Genomic DNA, 15733 nt, shown 5'->3' with positions numbered 1-15733 from the left:
CCCATTAAGCTGTCATTCCCACTCCACCCACCCGCCACCACTGGCAACCACCAATCTACATTCTGTCTCTATGGATCTGAAATATTCTGGGTATTTCATATAAATGGAATCATACAATGTGTGGCTTTTAGTGACTGGCTTCTTTCACTTAGCATAATGTTTTCAAGGTTCATCCGTATTCTAGCATGTATCAGTACTTCAGTCCATTTTCGGCTGAATAATATCCCTTTGGATGGATACACCATAATTTTTTAATCCATTCATCTACTGATGGACTTACAGGTTGACTCCACCTTTCAGCTATTTTTTTAAATACAAATACTGCTATGAACATTTATGTGTAAGTTTTTGCTTGAATACCAGTTTTCAGTTCTTCAGGGTACATACCTAGGGGTGGAATTGCTAGGTCATATGGTGAGTCTATGTTTAACTACTTGAGAAACTGCCAGACTGTTTTCCACAGAAGCTGCTAATTATTTCTTTAATATTAGCAACAAATATTTGTCAGATACCACAAAATTTATGGTTTTAATAGGAAAATGTATTAATTAGCTTACAAGCTTACAATTTTGAGACTGAGAAAAATGTCTAAATCAAGGCATCATCAGGTGATGCTTTCTCCCCAAAAACTGACAGCTATGATCCTGGACTCCTCTGTCATGTGGCAAGGCACCACAGGTGGTGTCTACTGGTCTCTCCCATCTCTTCCAGGTTTCATTGCTTTCAGCTTCTTGCTTTCATGGCTTTTGCTCTCTCTCTCTCTCTCCCTCTCTGCATTCACAATTTATAAAGGACTCCTATAAGAGGATTAAGATCCATCCTAGGCCACGCTTTAACTGACATAGTCTCATCAAAAGGTCCTATATACATTAGGCTTACACCCACAGGAACGGATAAATTTGAGAAGATGATTTTCTGGGAAACTGCGGCGGCTTGCTCGGTTGGTAGAGGTGGGGTCTGGCTGCGGACGAGGGGTCGGTCCAGCTCAGGACGAGGGGTCGGTCCCGCTTGGGACGAGGGATCGGTCCCGCTTGGGACGAGGGGTCGGTCTGGCAGCAGACGAGGGGTCGGTCTCACAGGGGTTGCGCGGTTCGGCTGACGGGGTCGCCCGGCGAAGCCGGCGACGAAGGGGTCGCCCGGAGAAGCAAGTGACGAACTGGGGACAAGGGAGGCCAGGCCCTTGTCAGGGGCGCAGGACTGGAGGGCGCACGGCAGAAGAACTACCGTGGAGACAAGGTAAACACGCAAGTCCACTTTATTGAGGGAGAGGCAACAGTTTTATAGGGGCTGGGGAAGGCTGATTGGTCGAAGCCACGCGCTGTTCTGATTGGTTGCCAGCGAAAGGTCAGTGGGCAGTACTGGACGGGGGAGGGGTGGTGGTTAGGGATTGGCTGTCGCTGTTGCTGGGGGAAGGGGCAGGGTTTAGTGATTGGTGGCTGCTGTTGCTGGGGTAGAGGGCAGACTTGAGTTTCCCGCCCACGCCTGGCTGTTGCTGCTGTCGGGGGGAGGGAAAAGGGCAGACTGGATTTTTCCACCCACGCCTGGCTGTTGCTGCTGTCGGGGGAGGGGAAAAGGGCAGACTGGAATTTTCCGCCCTGCACCTGCGCAGGGAGAAAGAAGAAGAAGGGTGCCACCCCACAGGCATCGTGTGGCGCCATCCGGGAGGAGGGGCGGCCACGGAAGCATGGCTGCTGAGAAGGGGAGACCCGAGGGCACTCTGCGCCCATGCTGAGCTCCCTTCAGGGGTGGCGGTGAGTCCGACCAGCCACCCTATTATGGGGACAGCGGCTTGGCCTGCCGTGACTGCTCCCCCGCCAGGCCAGCAAACCACACTTCAGCCCAAGGGGTGACCGCAGGAAACATCAGTTTCAAACCACCACTCTTGGGTTTTTCATCAATGAAGTGGGTACCCTTCCACAAGATAATTTAACATGTTCTGAATTGCTGAGACTAAATGCTTACAATAAATCATATTGATCAGAGTTACAATACCTAAATATAAGCACTGTTAACATTTTGGCACATTTCTTCCACTTCTTTTATGTTACTGCTTATGTTTATTTCTTCTGTCCTTCTTCTTGCCCATCTTTTTATACCTTTATACCAAAGTACCTCTAAGATGAAAAACAAATTGGCAAAATTATACATTCCACATTCATCCTACTTTTTTTTTTTCAGTACAAAGGCCAGGTATTGAATGCAGGACGTGCTAAGAGGGAAGCTGGCACTCAACCCCTGAGCCACATTGGCTCTGATGGATTGGTTGTTGTTTTTTTTTGTTTGATTGTTGTTTCTTTCTTTCTTGTGTTTTTGGGAGGTACCGGGGACTGAACCCAGGACCTCCTATGTGGGAAGCAGGTGGGTAACAGCTTGAGCTACATCTCTCACCCATCCTACCTTTTAAAATGTCTAATATTAAAAGGTCTAAGAGAAGTTTCATGCATTTAATAGCTTAGAAGTGGATTTCATTTGCTACAATATTCCCAAACTTGCTGGATCATAAATATCACCAAGAGGGTATTTCTTAATACAGTTATGGCAGTACTGACAACTTACACTGCTGCTACAAGAAATATAAGAACTTAACAAACCAATCATATTTAAAGAGGTTCAACCACTCATCAAAAATGCCCCAAGAAAGAAAAGTCCAGGAACAGGTGATTTCTACCAAGCATTTTGAAAAGAATTAACACCAATCCTGTTTAAACTCTTCCAAAAAATTGAAGAGGAGGGAAAATTACACAATACATTTTATGAAGCCAGCATCACCGTAATACCAAAGCCAGATAAAGGCACTACAAGAAAATTACAGACCAATTGCTAATGAACATAGATGCAAAAATTCTCAACAAAATAATCACAAATAGAATCCAACAGCATTTCAAAAAACTTAAACACCACTACCAAGTAGGACTCATCCCAGAAATGCAAGGGTGATTATACATAAATTAACGTAATACACCATATAACAAATTGAAGAGAAAAAAAAACACATGATCATCTCAATCAATGCAGAAAAGGCATTCGACAAAATTCAGCATCCTTTCTTGATAAAAACAATTTGAAAAACAGGAATAGAAGGAAAAGTCCTCAATATGATAAAGGGCATATATGAAAGACACACAGCCAACATCGTACTGAATGAGGAAAGGTTGAATGCTCTTCCTCTAAGATTGGGAACAAGACAAGGATGCCCGCTATCACCATAGTTATTCACAATTGTGCTAGAAAGTCTAGCTAGAGCATTAGACAAGAAAAAAAAAAAACAAGTAGAAATGGTGAAAGCACATCCTAGTGTTTGTAACTTGCTGTGCTATTATATGGGATGAACTGGTTGAAAGGGAAACTCTAAGGACAGGTATATTACTAGAAGGAAAGCTAAAAAAGTGTAACATGGGACTGTACAACATAATGAAAATATGGAATATGAATATGGGTAGTATTGCATATATAAGACTGTTTTTTACAAAATATAAATACAAATAAACTATAGACTTGGATAGAGAATAGCAGCTATGTACAGCCAGGGAAACATAGAGGGATTGAGAGGTGATGAGTTTTGTATGTTTGTTTTTTGTTTATTACTATCACTGAAATAATGAAAATGTTCTAATAACAGTTAAAGTGATGAATTCATAAATATGTGATTATACCAAATACTATAAATTATACACTTTGGGTATATATTATCATTGTAAGTATGTATCAATGAAATTGATTTGTTTAAAAAAAAAAAAACACAGCAAAACAAAATATAAAAAGCATCCAAATAAGAAAAGAGGAAGTAAACTCTTACTATTTGTGGATGACATGAAAGTACTCAATAATCTTTCTCCAGGATAGATCACATGCTTAGCTATAACACAGCTCTCAATAAATTCAAGATTATTAAAATTATTCAAAGCACCTTTTCTGATCATAATGGAATGAAGCTGGAAATCAATAGGTGGAAAAGGGAGAGATCTGCAAATATATGGAGTCACACCCTTTAACAATCAGTGGGTCAAAGAAGAAATTGCAAGATAAATTAGTAGATACCTTGAGACAAATAAAAATGAGAGCACAACTTACAAAATCTTATAGAATACAGCAAAGGCAGTGCTGAGAGGGGAATTTATAGCCCTAAACACCTATATCAAAAAAGAAGAGCTAAAATAAAAGAACTAACTGAGCAACTGGAGAAACTAGACAAAGAACAGTAAAACAGTCCCAAAGCAAGCAAAAAGAAAGAAATAACAAAGATTAGGGCAGAAATAAATGAAATTGAGAACAAAAACTAGAGAAAATCAACAAAACCAAAAGCTGGTTTTTTGAGAAAATCAATAAAATCAACAAACCTTTAGCAAGACTAACAAAACAAAAAGAAAGAGAGAGGGAGATGCAAATAAATAAAATTGGAATGAAAGGCAGTCATTACAACTGACCCCGCATAATTAAAAGGATCATTAGAGGAAACTATGAGAAATGGTATATCAACAAATTAGACAACCTACAAGAAATGGACACATTTCTAGAAATGCACAGATATCCTGCACTGACTTACTAAGAAATACAGGAACTCAACAAACCAATCACAAAGAGATTGAATCAGGCATCAAAAATCATTCAACAGAGGGCAGGGCAAGATGGTGGTTGAGTTAGCTTACCTTACAGTCTCTCCTGCAAAGAAGCGGCTGGGCAGCGTTGGAGGTTCTCCAGGACCAGGCTGTTTTGGGATTTTTGCAGGGCAGGAAGTGTCTGGACATCGATTTGGTGGGAAGGTAACGGAGAGGATTAGTCTATAAGATATAATTGAAACTCTATTGCACAGGAGGTGAGAGCTGGGCGCCGCCGCTCCCTCCTTGGGGGGTGGAGCCGCAGAACCGGCACTGCCCTCGTGCTTTTTGGAGGCTCTACGGTAATGGGGAATTCGCAAGCCCTGGGCGGGCTGTTAGGGGGTTGACAGGATGGGACGCCTTTGCAGACCGATTTGGGGAGACAAACGAGGTTTTCTTGCGAAGCGGGGAATTTTTGATTCCAGACACAAGTAATAGCGCTTCTGCCTGGAGCCCCGCCCCCACAAGCCTGGCTGTGGATCTGCAACGGAATTAGATTGCTGGCAATAAAGGGACGTAAGAGGCTGTTACAGGGTGCACCGAGGGGGGGACATGTCTGGAAGCCAATTGGGGAATATTTTGTGAAGTTTGGGAATTCTGGTTTTGGACTCTGCTGTCGGCATTTCCGGCTGGAGCCCCAACCCCGGGCCTGGCTTCCCATCTGTGTCATTAAATTGGCTGCAGTGTAGAGGTGCCCTCAGGTGGCCATTCTCAGGGCTTACAGAGTGGGAGCTCTCCTGAAGCTGAATTGATAATACATCCACAGAATAGACCTCAGTGAGTGAGTGAATTGTGGAGTTCAGACATAAGATAGAGTTTGCAGATCTGACTTCCCCCATAGGGCTGGCACCCAGCTGCGGGGATCCCTGAAGGCTGTGTTACACTGTGGTGCTCCCAGGCTCCCTGTTGACCACATTTGAGGTTGCCAGGTCTGAGGCGCCTAAACCTTGGTGGCCCACACCCCAAAGACTCACACCTCTTGAGTCTTCAATAACTCAGAGTTTCCATCCCTGAATCCATCACTCCCTGAGGTCCATCTGAGGTCCTTGAATGCCCTAGCCCTCAACATTTGCGTTTTTTCTTTTTTATTTCATTTTGTTTTGTTTTTATTTTCATTTTATCTTATTCTTTACTTTTTTTAATGTACTGATTCCTAACATTGCATTATCCCCTAGTCTTTTCTCCCAGCGTATCCCCCAAAGTCTCTTTTTTTTCAGTTATTTAGGGTTTTTCTTTTTTGTTTGTGTTGCTGATGTGGTTGGTGTATATCTCTTTTTCTTTCCCCTACCTGTTCCCCACCCTTTACCCACCCCCTTTTTCTTTCTTCCTTTCCTCCTTTTTTTTTTTTTTCTGTTTTTCTCTCTCTCCTGTCCCTCATTTTCTTCTTATTTTATTTTATCTTAATTATACAATAGGTTCTGCAGGGAACACCTCACATTTGCTGGATTTTCTCATCCTCCACTGCCTCATTTCTGTGTGAATTGATTTTGGCTACCTACACTATCCCCTGTCCCCTACATCTTGATATCTTCCATCATCTACTGTCTCTCCTATATTCCACCTCCCTTTCTTTGATCCACAAAGTGTCTAACTCTTAATTTCTTTTCTTTTTTTATTTAATTCCCCTCCCCTCCCCTGTTTGTCTATTTTCTGTGTCTTTTTGCTGCGTCTTGTTTCTTTGTCTGCTTCTGTTGTCTTGTCCACTTCTGTTGTCATCAGCGGCATGGGAAGTGTGGGCGGCACCATTCCTCAGCAGGCTGCTCCCTCCTTCACAATGGGCGGCTCTCCTTATGGGTGCAATCCTTGCGTGTGGGGCTCCCCTACGCGGGGGACTCCCCTGTGTGGTGCGGCACTCCTTGCGTGCATCAGCACTGCGCATGGGCCAGCTCCACACGGATCAAGGAGGCCCAGGGCTTGAACCGTGGACCTCCCATGTGGTAGACAGGCACCCTAACCACTGGGCCAAAGTCTGTTTCCCTAACTCTTAATTTCTAATACCTTTGTTTTGTTTTCTGTCTGTAATCCACTCTTGAAACTACTACCTTTCTTTTCTCTTTCCCTCTCTCATGAAAATACTAGCTTTTTAATTCATACCATATTCCTCCCATATTCAGTCGACTACCTCATGATAGGTACTATACGTACTGCTATAACTCTACACAACTTACATGACTCTAATATCCATCCTCCCAGATCTCATATTGTTGCTCTGTTAACATTTATCACCAATACTACTTTACACTTTTTCCTTGCTTACACAATTGCCTTTCTACGGCCCTAATACTTTCCTTTAACATGAACTCAACCAGCAAAAAGAAATTAGAATAAGAAGAACAAAGTGACAAAGAGAAGATATAACACTTATGCAAAAACAACAGCTTACTAATCCTCAAGACTAGACAAAGAAGCTAAGGAACTGATTAAACCCGTCAAGATAAAATGATGAACAGACAGCAAGAAAAATCTACAAACCAAACCAGTAATCAGGAAAACATGGCTGAATCAATGAACAAACTAAAAACCAGGAAGGGGAGCAGAACTTCGCACAAGAAATGAAAGATCTCAGAACATTTATCACCGACAAATTTAATGAAGTAATGGAGGAGGCTAACAACATGAAGACAACACTTGGAGGGGAAATTGCAGACATACACAAAAAGATAACAGATATAATGGCAATGAACACCACAGTTCAAGAAATCAAAAATACACTTGCAGCAAATATCAGGAGACTAGAAGAGGCAGAGCAGAGAATTAGTGATGTGGAAGACAGTACATTGGAAATCAAACAGATAGTAGAATTGGTCGATAAAAAGATAGAAAAAAACCAGCTAGGACTTAGGGACCTGAATGATAATGCAAAATGCTCAAACATACACATTATAGGCATCCCAGAAGGAGAAGAGAAGCGAAAGGGGTCAGAAGGAGTGTTGCAGGAAATAATGGCTGAAAACTTCTGAAATCTAATGAAAGAGACAGATGTACATATCCAAGAAGCACAGCACACCCCAATCGTCATAAACCCCAACAGGCCCACCCCAAGACATATACTTGTCAAATTATCCAACGCTCAAGACAAAGAGAAAATTCTAAAAGTAGCAAGAGAAAGGAAAACCATCACATACAAGGGAAGCTCCATAAGATTAAGTGCTGATTTCTCATCTGAAACCATGCAGGCAAGAAGGCAGTTGTATGATATAGTCAAGGTACTAAAGGAAAAAAATGTCCACCCAAGAATACTCTATCCAACTAAACTAGAATTCAAAAATGATGGAGAGTTCAAAATATTCACAGATAAACAGAAACTGAAAGAATATGCCAATAAGAAACCTCCCCTTCAAGAAATTCTAAAGGAAGTTCTGCAGGAAGAAAGGAAAAAACAGGACAGGCAGAGTTGGAGGAGAGTGTAAGAGCAACAAAAAAGACAAAAAGAGAAGGGGGAAAAAGCAAACTAAATAGGACAAACACAACTCCAATCAAAATATGGTTAACACAAATAATTCCTTCAAAGTAATAACACTGAATGTCAATGAATTAAACTCACCTATCAAAAGATTCAGACTGGGACATTGGATAAGGAAATATGACCCATCTATATGCTGTCTACAAGAGACACATCTTAGACCCAGAGACTCATTGAGGTTGAAAGTGAATGGCTGGAAAACAATCATACAAGCAAACAATGACCAAAAAAGGCAAGAGTAGCTATATTAATATTAGACAAAATAGACTTTAAATGCAAAACAATTGTTAGAGACAAAGAAGGATACTACATTTTAGTAAAAGGACAATCTGTCAAGAAGATCGAACAATCATGAATATTTATGCTCCTAACAAGGGTGCCTCTAAAAAGTGAGGCAAATGCTGGAAAAACTAAGTGAAAGAATAGATGCATCTACAATTATAGTGGGGGATTATAATACACCACCATCAACTCTGGACAGAACATCTCAAAAGAGAATCACTAGGAAACAAAACATTTGAACAGTATATTGGAGGAGCTGGCTCTAATAGACATATATAGATCATTACACCCAAACACAGCAGGATATATATTTTTCTCAGGTGCACATGGATCATTCTCCAAGAAAGACAATATGCTAGGCCACAAAGAAAGGCTTCATGAACTCAGAAAGATCAAAATCATACAAAAAAATATCTCTGACCACAGTGGAGTGAAGCTGGAAATTTGCAAGGGCCAGAGGCCCAGATTTCACACCATGATTTGGAAATTAAACAGCATGCTCTTAGAAAAAGAGTGGGTCAAAGAGGAAATCTCAAAAGAAATCAATGACTACCTTGAAACAAATGATAATGATAACACAACATACCAAAATTTATGGGATGCAGCAAAAGCAGTACTGAGAGGGAAATTTATAGCCAAATTCATATATCAAAAACGAAGAAAGAGCAAAAATTGAAAAACTAACTGCACATTTGGAGGAATTAGAAAAACAACAACAAACTAATCCAACAGGAAGAAGAAGGAAGGAAATAACAAAGATAAGAGCAGAACTAAATGAAATAGAAAATAAGAAAGCACTTGAAAAGATAAACAAGACCAAGAGCTGCTTTTTAGAGAAGATCAACAAAATTGACAAATCTTTAGTGAGACTAAAAAAGAAAAAAAGAGAGAAGATGCAAATATACAAACTAAGAAATGAGAAAGGCACCACTGACCCCACAGAAATAAAGACTATCATAAGAGGATACTTTGAAAAACTATATTCCAACAAAAATGACAATTCGGAGGAAATTGTCAAATTCCTAGAAACACATAAGCAGCCCATATTGATGAGAGAAGAAATTGATGATCTCAACAAACCAATCACAAGTAAAGAGATAGAATCAGTCATTAAAAACCTCCCAACTAAGAAGAGCCCAGGGCCAGACGGAATCACAGGTGAATTCTACAAAACATTCCGGAAAGAACTAACAGCAATCCTGCTGAAACTATTCCAAAAAATTGAAACAGAAGGAACATTGCCTAACTCCTTCTATGATGTCAACATTATCCTAGTACCAAAACCAAAGAAAGACACCACAAAAAAGGAAAATTACAGACCAATTTCTCTAATGAACCTAGACGCAAAAATACTTAACAAAATACTTGCTAATCATATTCAACAACACATTAAATGAATTATACACCATGACCAAGTGGGATTCATTCCAGGTATGCAAGGATGGTTCAACATAAGAAAATCAATCAATGTAATACACCATATAAACAGATTGAAGGGAAAAAATCACATGATTATATCTATAGGTGAAGAAAAAGCATTTGATGAAATACAGCACCCTTTCTTGATAAAAACACTCCAAAAGATCGGAATAAAAGGAAAATTTTTGAACATGATAAAAAGTATATATGAAAAACCTACAGTCAAGATTGTTTACAATGGAGAAATCCCAAAATCCTTCCCTCTAAAGTCAGGAACAAGACAAGGATGCCCATTGTCTCCCTTTCTATTTAACATTCTCTTAGAAGTACTTGCTCGAGCACTGAGGCACGAACCAGATATAAAAGGCATTCAAATTGGAGAGGAAGAAGTCAAAATTTCATTATTTGCAGATGACATGATCCTATACATAGAAAACCTGGAGAAATCTACACCAAAGCTTCTAGAACTCATAAATTAGTAAAGTCACAGGTTATAAGATCAATGCGCAAAAATCAGTAGCATTTTTGTACACCAATAATGAGCAAGATCAGGAGGAAATCAAGAAACAAATACCATTTACAATAGTAAATTAAAAAATCAAATATTTAGGAATAAATTTAACTAAAGATGTAAAAATCTTATACACTGAGAACTATAAAAGACTGTTCAAGGAAATCAAAGAAGACCTAAATAAATGGAAGAATATTTCTTGTTCATGGATGGGAAGACTGAATACTATTAAGATGTCTATCCTACCAGAACTGATCTACACATTCAATGCAATCCCAATAAAAATCAACACAGCCTTCTTTAAGGAACTAGAAAGACTAACTATGAAATTTATTTGGAAAGGAAAGAGGCCCTGAATAGCCAAAGACATATTGAAAAAGAAAAACGAAATTGGAGAAATCACACTACCTGACTTCAAAACATACTACAAAGCTACAGTACTGAAAACAGCATGGTATTGGCATAAGGAGACACACACAGACCAATGGAATCAAATTGAAAGTTCTGATATAGAACCTCATATATATAGCCATATAATATTCGATAAAGCCACCAAACCCTCTCAACTAGGAGAGAATGGCCTATTCAAAAAATGGTGCCTGGAGAACTGGATAGCCATATGTAGAAGAATAAAAAAGGATTACCATCTCACATCTTATACAAAGATCAACTCAAGATGGATCAAACACCTAAATATAAGAACCAAGACCATAAAGACCTTGGAAAGCAGTGTAGGGAAACATCTGCAGGACCTTGTAATAGGAAATGGCTTCATGAACATCACACCAAAAGCACGAGCAGCAAAAGAACAAATAGATAAATGGGACTTCCTCAAAATTAAAGCCTTCTGCACCTCAAAGGAGTTTGTCAAGAAAGTAAAAAGGGAATCCACACAATGGGAGAAAATATTTGGCAACCACATATCTGATAAGAGACTTATAACTTGCATATATAAAGAACACCTATATCTTGAAAATAAAAAGATAAACAACCCATTTAAAAATGGGAAAAAGATTTAAACAGACACTTCTTCAAAGAAGAAATACAAATGGCTAAAAAGCACATGAAAAAATGCTCCAAATCTCTAGCTATCAGGGAAATGCATATCAAAACTATAATGAGATACCATCTTACTCCCATAAGATTGGCAGCTATGAAAAAAACAGAAGAATACAAATGCTGGAGAGGATATGAAGAAAGGGGAACACTCATCCACTGCTGGTGGGAATGCAGAAGGATCCAACCATTCTGGAGGACAGTTTGGTGGTTTCTCAAAAAACTAACCATAGATTTGCCATATGACCCAGCAATACCACTGCTGGGTATATACCCAGCAGAACTGAAAACAAGGATACAAACCGATATATGTACACCAATGTTCATAGCAGCATTGTTCACTATCGCCAAAAGTTGGAATCAACCCAAATGCCCATCAACAGATGAGTGGATCAATAAAATGTGGTATATACACATAATGGAATACTACTCGGCTGTAAGAACAAATGCACTGCAAACACACGTGATAACATGGATGAATCTTGAGAACCTTATGTTGAGTGAAGCAACCCAGGCATTGAAGGACAAATACTACATGACCTCAATGATATGAAATAAGCAAGCTGCCTCAGAGAGCTAGAGACTGGAAGATAGGCTTACAGGAAATCGGTGGGTGGAGGAAGGATGTGAGCCGACGTCTGCAGGGGTGGAATCTATGATGAGCTGGCGGTAAGTATGAGCACAAAGAAGAGATAAAATGGGGGCAAGGGGTTGCCTTTGGGTGGGGCTTTGCGGGTTTGAGGGGCGCTGGGGATGGGCGGATGGGTAATATTGCCCAAAAGTCGGGGGGAGGGGGGCGCAACATACAAACAAAGGAGAGTGTCAGGTGTTGGTTGAGAGTAAAATGCTGAGAAAATCGTATCAAAATATAATTAGGAGGGTTACCTATTTAGGATGCTCAGAGGGGATGATCTGGTGTGGGACGGACTCCTGGGGAATGTCTGAATGCTCATTTTGCCAGGGTGGGTTGTACCATTGGGTAGAGACCCAAGTAGTGAGAGTGGGGGAGGACCCACATCCTGGGGAGGACTAATGCCATCAAATAGAGGGAACTGTATCTCTCGAAAGAAAGGGAGGCTCTCAGGGCATTAGGGTAGGTGGGCAAGTCAGGCCCTGAACACTGTTGCAAGTATCTCTGGATGTGGCTCCCCAGGAAATGGAGGTTGGCTGTCACTGTGGGCTCCAAGGGGAGGGGAAAATATATGTTGAATGGATGGAACCAAGGTAAATGTGGGGGTAAGAGAGAAATTTCATGAGAGTAGACAAGGATGGATATAAAACATGTAATATTACACCATAAACATATAGGGGACGACAGATTAATAATGTAAACCATAATGTAAAACATAGGATAACTAAAAATTTAGAAAACTGTATATCCTAAAGTATGGACCATAATGTTAGCACAGATGTCACCTTGTTTGAAAGCTACTGTCTCGGAGTCTGTACATCAGTTTAAGTGAATATGATATGAGTAAGTTAAAAGATTATCACTGTGGAAGGGAAAAGGTTTTATGGTGGATGTGTGGGAGTCCCATATATTGTATATATGAATTACTGTGATCTAGGGCTCTTGTGAAGAGAAGCTCAATAATTAGGAAAAAAGAAAAGAAAAAGATAGGATGTAGAATTTTTCCAAATCAATACGTATTCTATATCTAACCTTTAAACTCATTGCTATATTCCATTTTACTAGTAAGGGATCCTGACATTATATTGGGCTTCACTTTTCAGGAAGTTTTGGATCACAGAGTGGTTCAACAATGGCAGCAGAAGAATAGTGGTATAGGATGTTATTGACAGGTGATATATGGTTGGCAGGGAGTTATACAGGTCATAACTCCAGGGTGCATGGTAATGTTTGGATATACTCATAGTGGCAGCAATTAAAAACAACAGCTGGGGGGGTACTGGGTTCCTGGCCGGGGGTGCTCTGTCGTGGCCCCTAGGGGAGCAGTGGCAGTCCCCCAGGTGCAACGGTAAGGACCAGGAAGGAATGAGGGTCCAACAGTGAGCCCCTGATACTAATGACTATGCTTGTGAGCCTATACACCTGAAATAAGAACAAGGCCTAGAGCAGCACTGTGCCTGGGAGTTTCCTCCTGACAGCCTTCATGTTACTCAAATGTGGCCAGTCTCGAAGCCAAACTCAGCATGTAAATGCAATGCTTTCCCCACAGCGTGGGACATGACACCCAAGGATGAGCGTCCCTGGCTCTGAGGGATCACTACCAAGTACCAACTGATGATGCAACTAGAAAATGACCTTGAATTAAAAGTTCAACATGGACCAGCAGAATATCCCTGTCTACATATAAGAACAGGAGTTAAAAGTGCTGTTTGACCTAAATTAAGGGGGAAATGGAGAGGAGAAATGAGTTTATATGGCTATGAGTCTCTAAAAGAGTCTGGAGGATGTCAGAAGGATTGCCCTTATGCACACCTGAGCAGAGTCTCAGAGTCAGATAAAGTAGATACAACTCCAGGTATTGGTTCTTTTGAGGGCTAAAGAGACCCACAGGTTCTATGGTCATGGCTGATGGGGTTCACTGCCATGTCACTTGGCCCTTCTTTGGAGGTGGTGTTTCTGCGTGATAGAACTAGACACAGATGGGGTCTCTTTTCACAAGGCTTTCATGCTACTTTACTGGAATTGTAGTTGGTGCTGGGGTTTAAGATATATCTAGGGGATTTGAATCTCTGGACTGACAATATGATAGCCAGGCCCTGAGCCTCAACAGACTTCAACTCCTATACTCTGATTTATTGGACTTACTGCACTCAACTAACATGGAGTTGAAGAATGTCAACCACCACACCATGGAGCCTAGAGTGCCTACACCTGAAAGCAGGAGGATTGCATCCCGTATCCATGTGGAATCTAAGCCTCCTCTTGACATAGATGTGCAATGGACACAACCAATCCAAGGTCCACAGATAAAATGTGTCATTGGTGTGGGGAATGGGAGGAAGAGATGAGATGTGGAGGCATTTTTGGGACTTGGAGTTGTCCTGGGTGGTGCTTCAGGGACAATTACTGGACATTGTAGATCCTCCCAGGGCCCACTGGATGGAACGTGGGAGAGTATGGGCTATGATGTGGACCAGTGACCATGAGGTGCAGTGATGCCCAGAGATATACTTACCAAATGCAATGAATATGTCATGATGATGGGAGAGAGTGTTGCTGGGCGGGGGAGTGGAGGGGTGGGGGTGGTGGGGTTGAATGGGACCTCATTTTTTTTAATGTAATATTTTTACAATATGAATAAAAAGTTTTTTTTTAAAAATCATTCAACAGGGAAGCAGATGTGACTCAAGCAATTGAGCTCCTGCCTACCACACAGGAGGTTGCAGTTCAGTTCCCGATGCTTCCTAAAAAAGATGACCAAGATGATGCAAGAAGACACAGGAAAACATAATGAGAGACACAAACAACCTTGGAGTAGAGGTGGTTCAGACAATTAGGCACCTCCCTTACACATTGGAGGTCTCCTGGATTCTGTTCCCAGTGCCCCTTAAAGACCAGCACAAAATAAGCAAACACACTAATGCAAGCAATGAGGGGGGACAATAAATAAATAATAAATCTTTATTTTAAAAAAAAAACACCTTTCAACAAAGTAAAACCCAGACCAGATGAGTTCGTAGATGAATTCTACCAAATATTTTAAGAAGAATTAATACCAATCCTGTTTAAATCCTTCCCTCATTTTTGAATGCCAGGTTTGCTAGATAGAGAATTCTTGGCTGGAAGGTTTTTCTTTTACCACCTTAACTACGTCCTATCACTGCCTTTTTTCCTCCAAGGTTTCTGATGAGAAATCAGTACTTAATCTTATTGAGTTTCCCTTGTATGTGATGGATCTCTTTTCTGTTGCTGTCAGTATTCTCTGTCATGAGCATTGAACAATTTAACAACCATATATCTTAGAGTAGGCCTGTTAGCATAGTTTTTTGGGTTGTGCCGCACTTCCTGGACATGTATGTCTATATCCTTCAATAGAGTCAGGAATTTTTCAGCCATTATTTCCTCCATACTTCTGTCCCCTTTCCCTTCTCTTCTCCCTCGGGAATGCCTATAAAGCATAGGTTTGTGCATTTTGTGTTGTCATTAAAATCTCTACATCCATTTTGGATGTTTTCTATCTTTTTATCTATCTGTTCTACTATTTATCTGATTTCAGTTATACTATCTCCTACATCACTGATTCTTTCCTTTACATGTTCAAATTTGCTGTTATGTGCTTCAAGCATATCTTTTATTTATTTTGCCATTCATCACCTTCATATGTTATCTTTTTAAGTATGTTTATAATTTCTTCATTATGTTCTCTCAATGTCTTCTTAATATTCTTAATCTCTTCCTTCACTTCATTAAGTTCATTCATGATATTTTGTTTGTAC

At 40.5% G+C, this 15733-nt stretch overlaps 1 protein-coding gene across 1 annotated transcript in view; it reads right to left on the bottom strand.

The window, feature by feature from the left end:
• LOC131275614 (acyl-coenzyme A synthetase ACSM5, mitochondrial-like) overlaps positions 1 to 15733 on the bottom strand; it is a 163597-nt gene that overhangs the window by 15151 nt on the left and 132713 nt on the right. The window contains exon 5 of the mRNA XM_071211342.1: positions 4647 to 4778. Coding sequence (XP_071067443.1) covers positions 4647 to 4745 — 99 coding nt within the window. The 5' untranslated portion in view covers positions 4746 to 4778. The remainder of the gene's footprint in view (positions 1 to 4646; positions 4779 to 15733) is intronic.

Source organism: Dasypus novemcinctus, chromosome 23 (genome assembly GCF_030445035.2).
Source record: "Dasypus novemcinctus isolate mDasNov1 chromosome 23, mDasNov1.1.hap2, whole genome shotgun sequence".
Taxonomy (NCBI): Eukaryota; Metazoa; Chordata; class Mammalia; order Cingulata; family Dasypodidae; genus Dasypus; species Dasypus novemcinctus.
The sequence above is the reverse complement of the archived record's forward strand: the minus strand, read 5'-3'. Positions and strand labels throughout refer to the sequence as shown.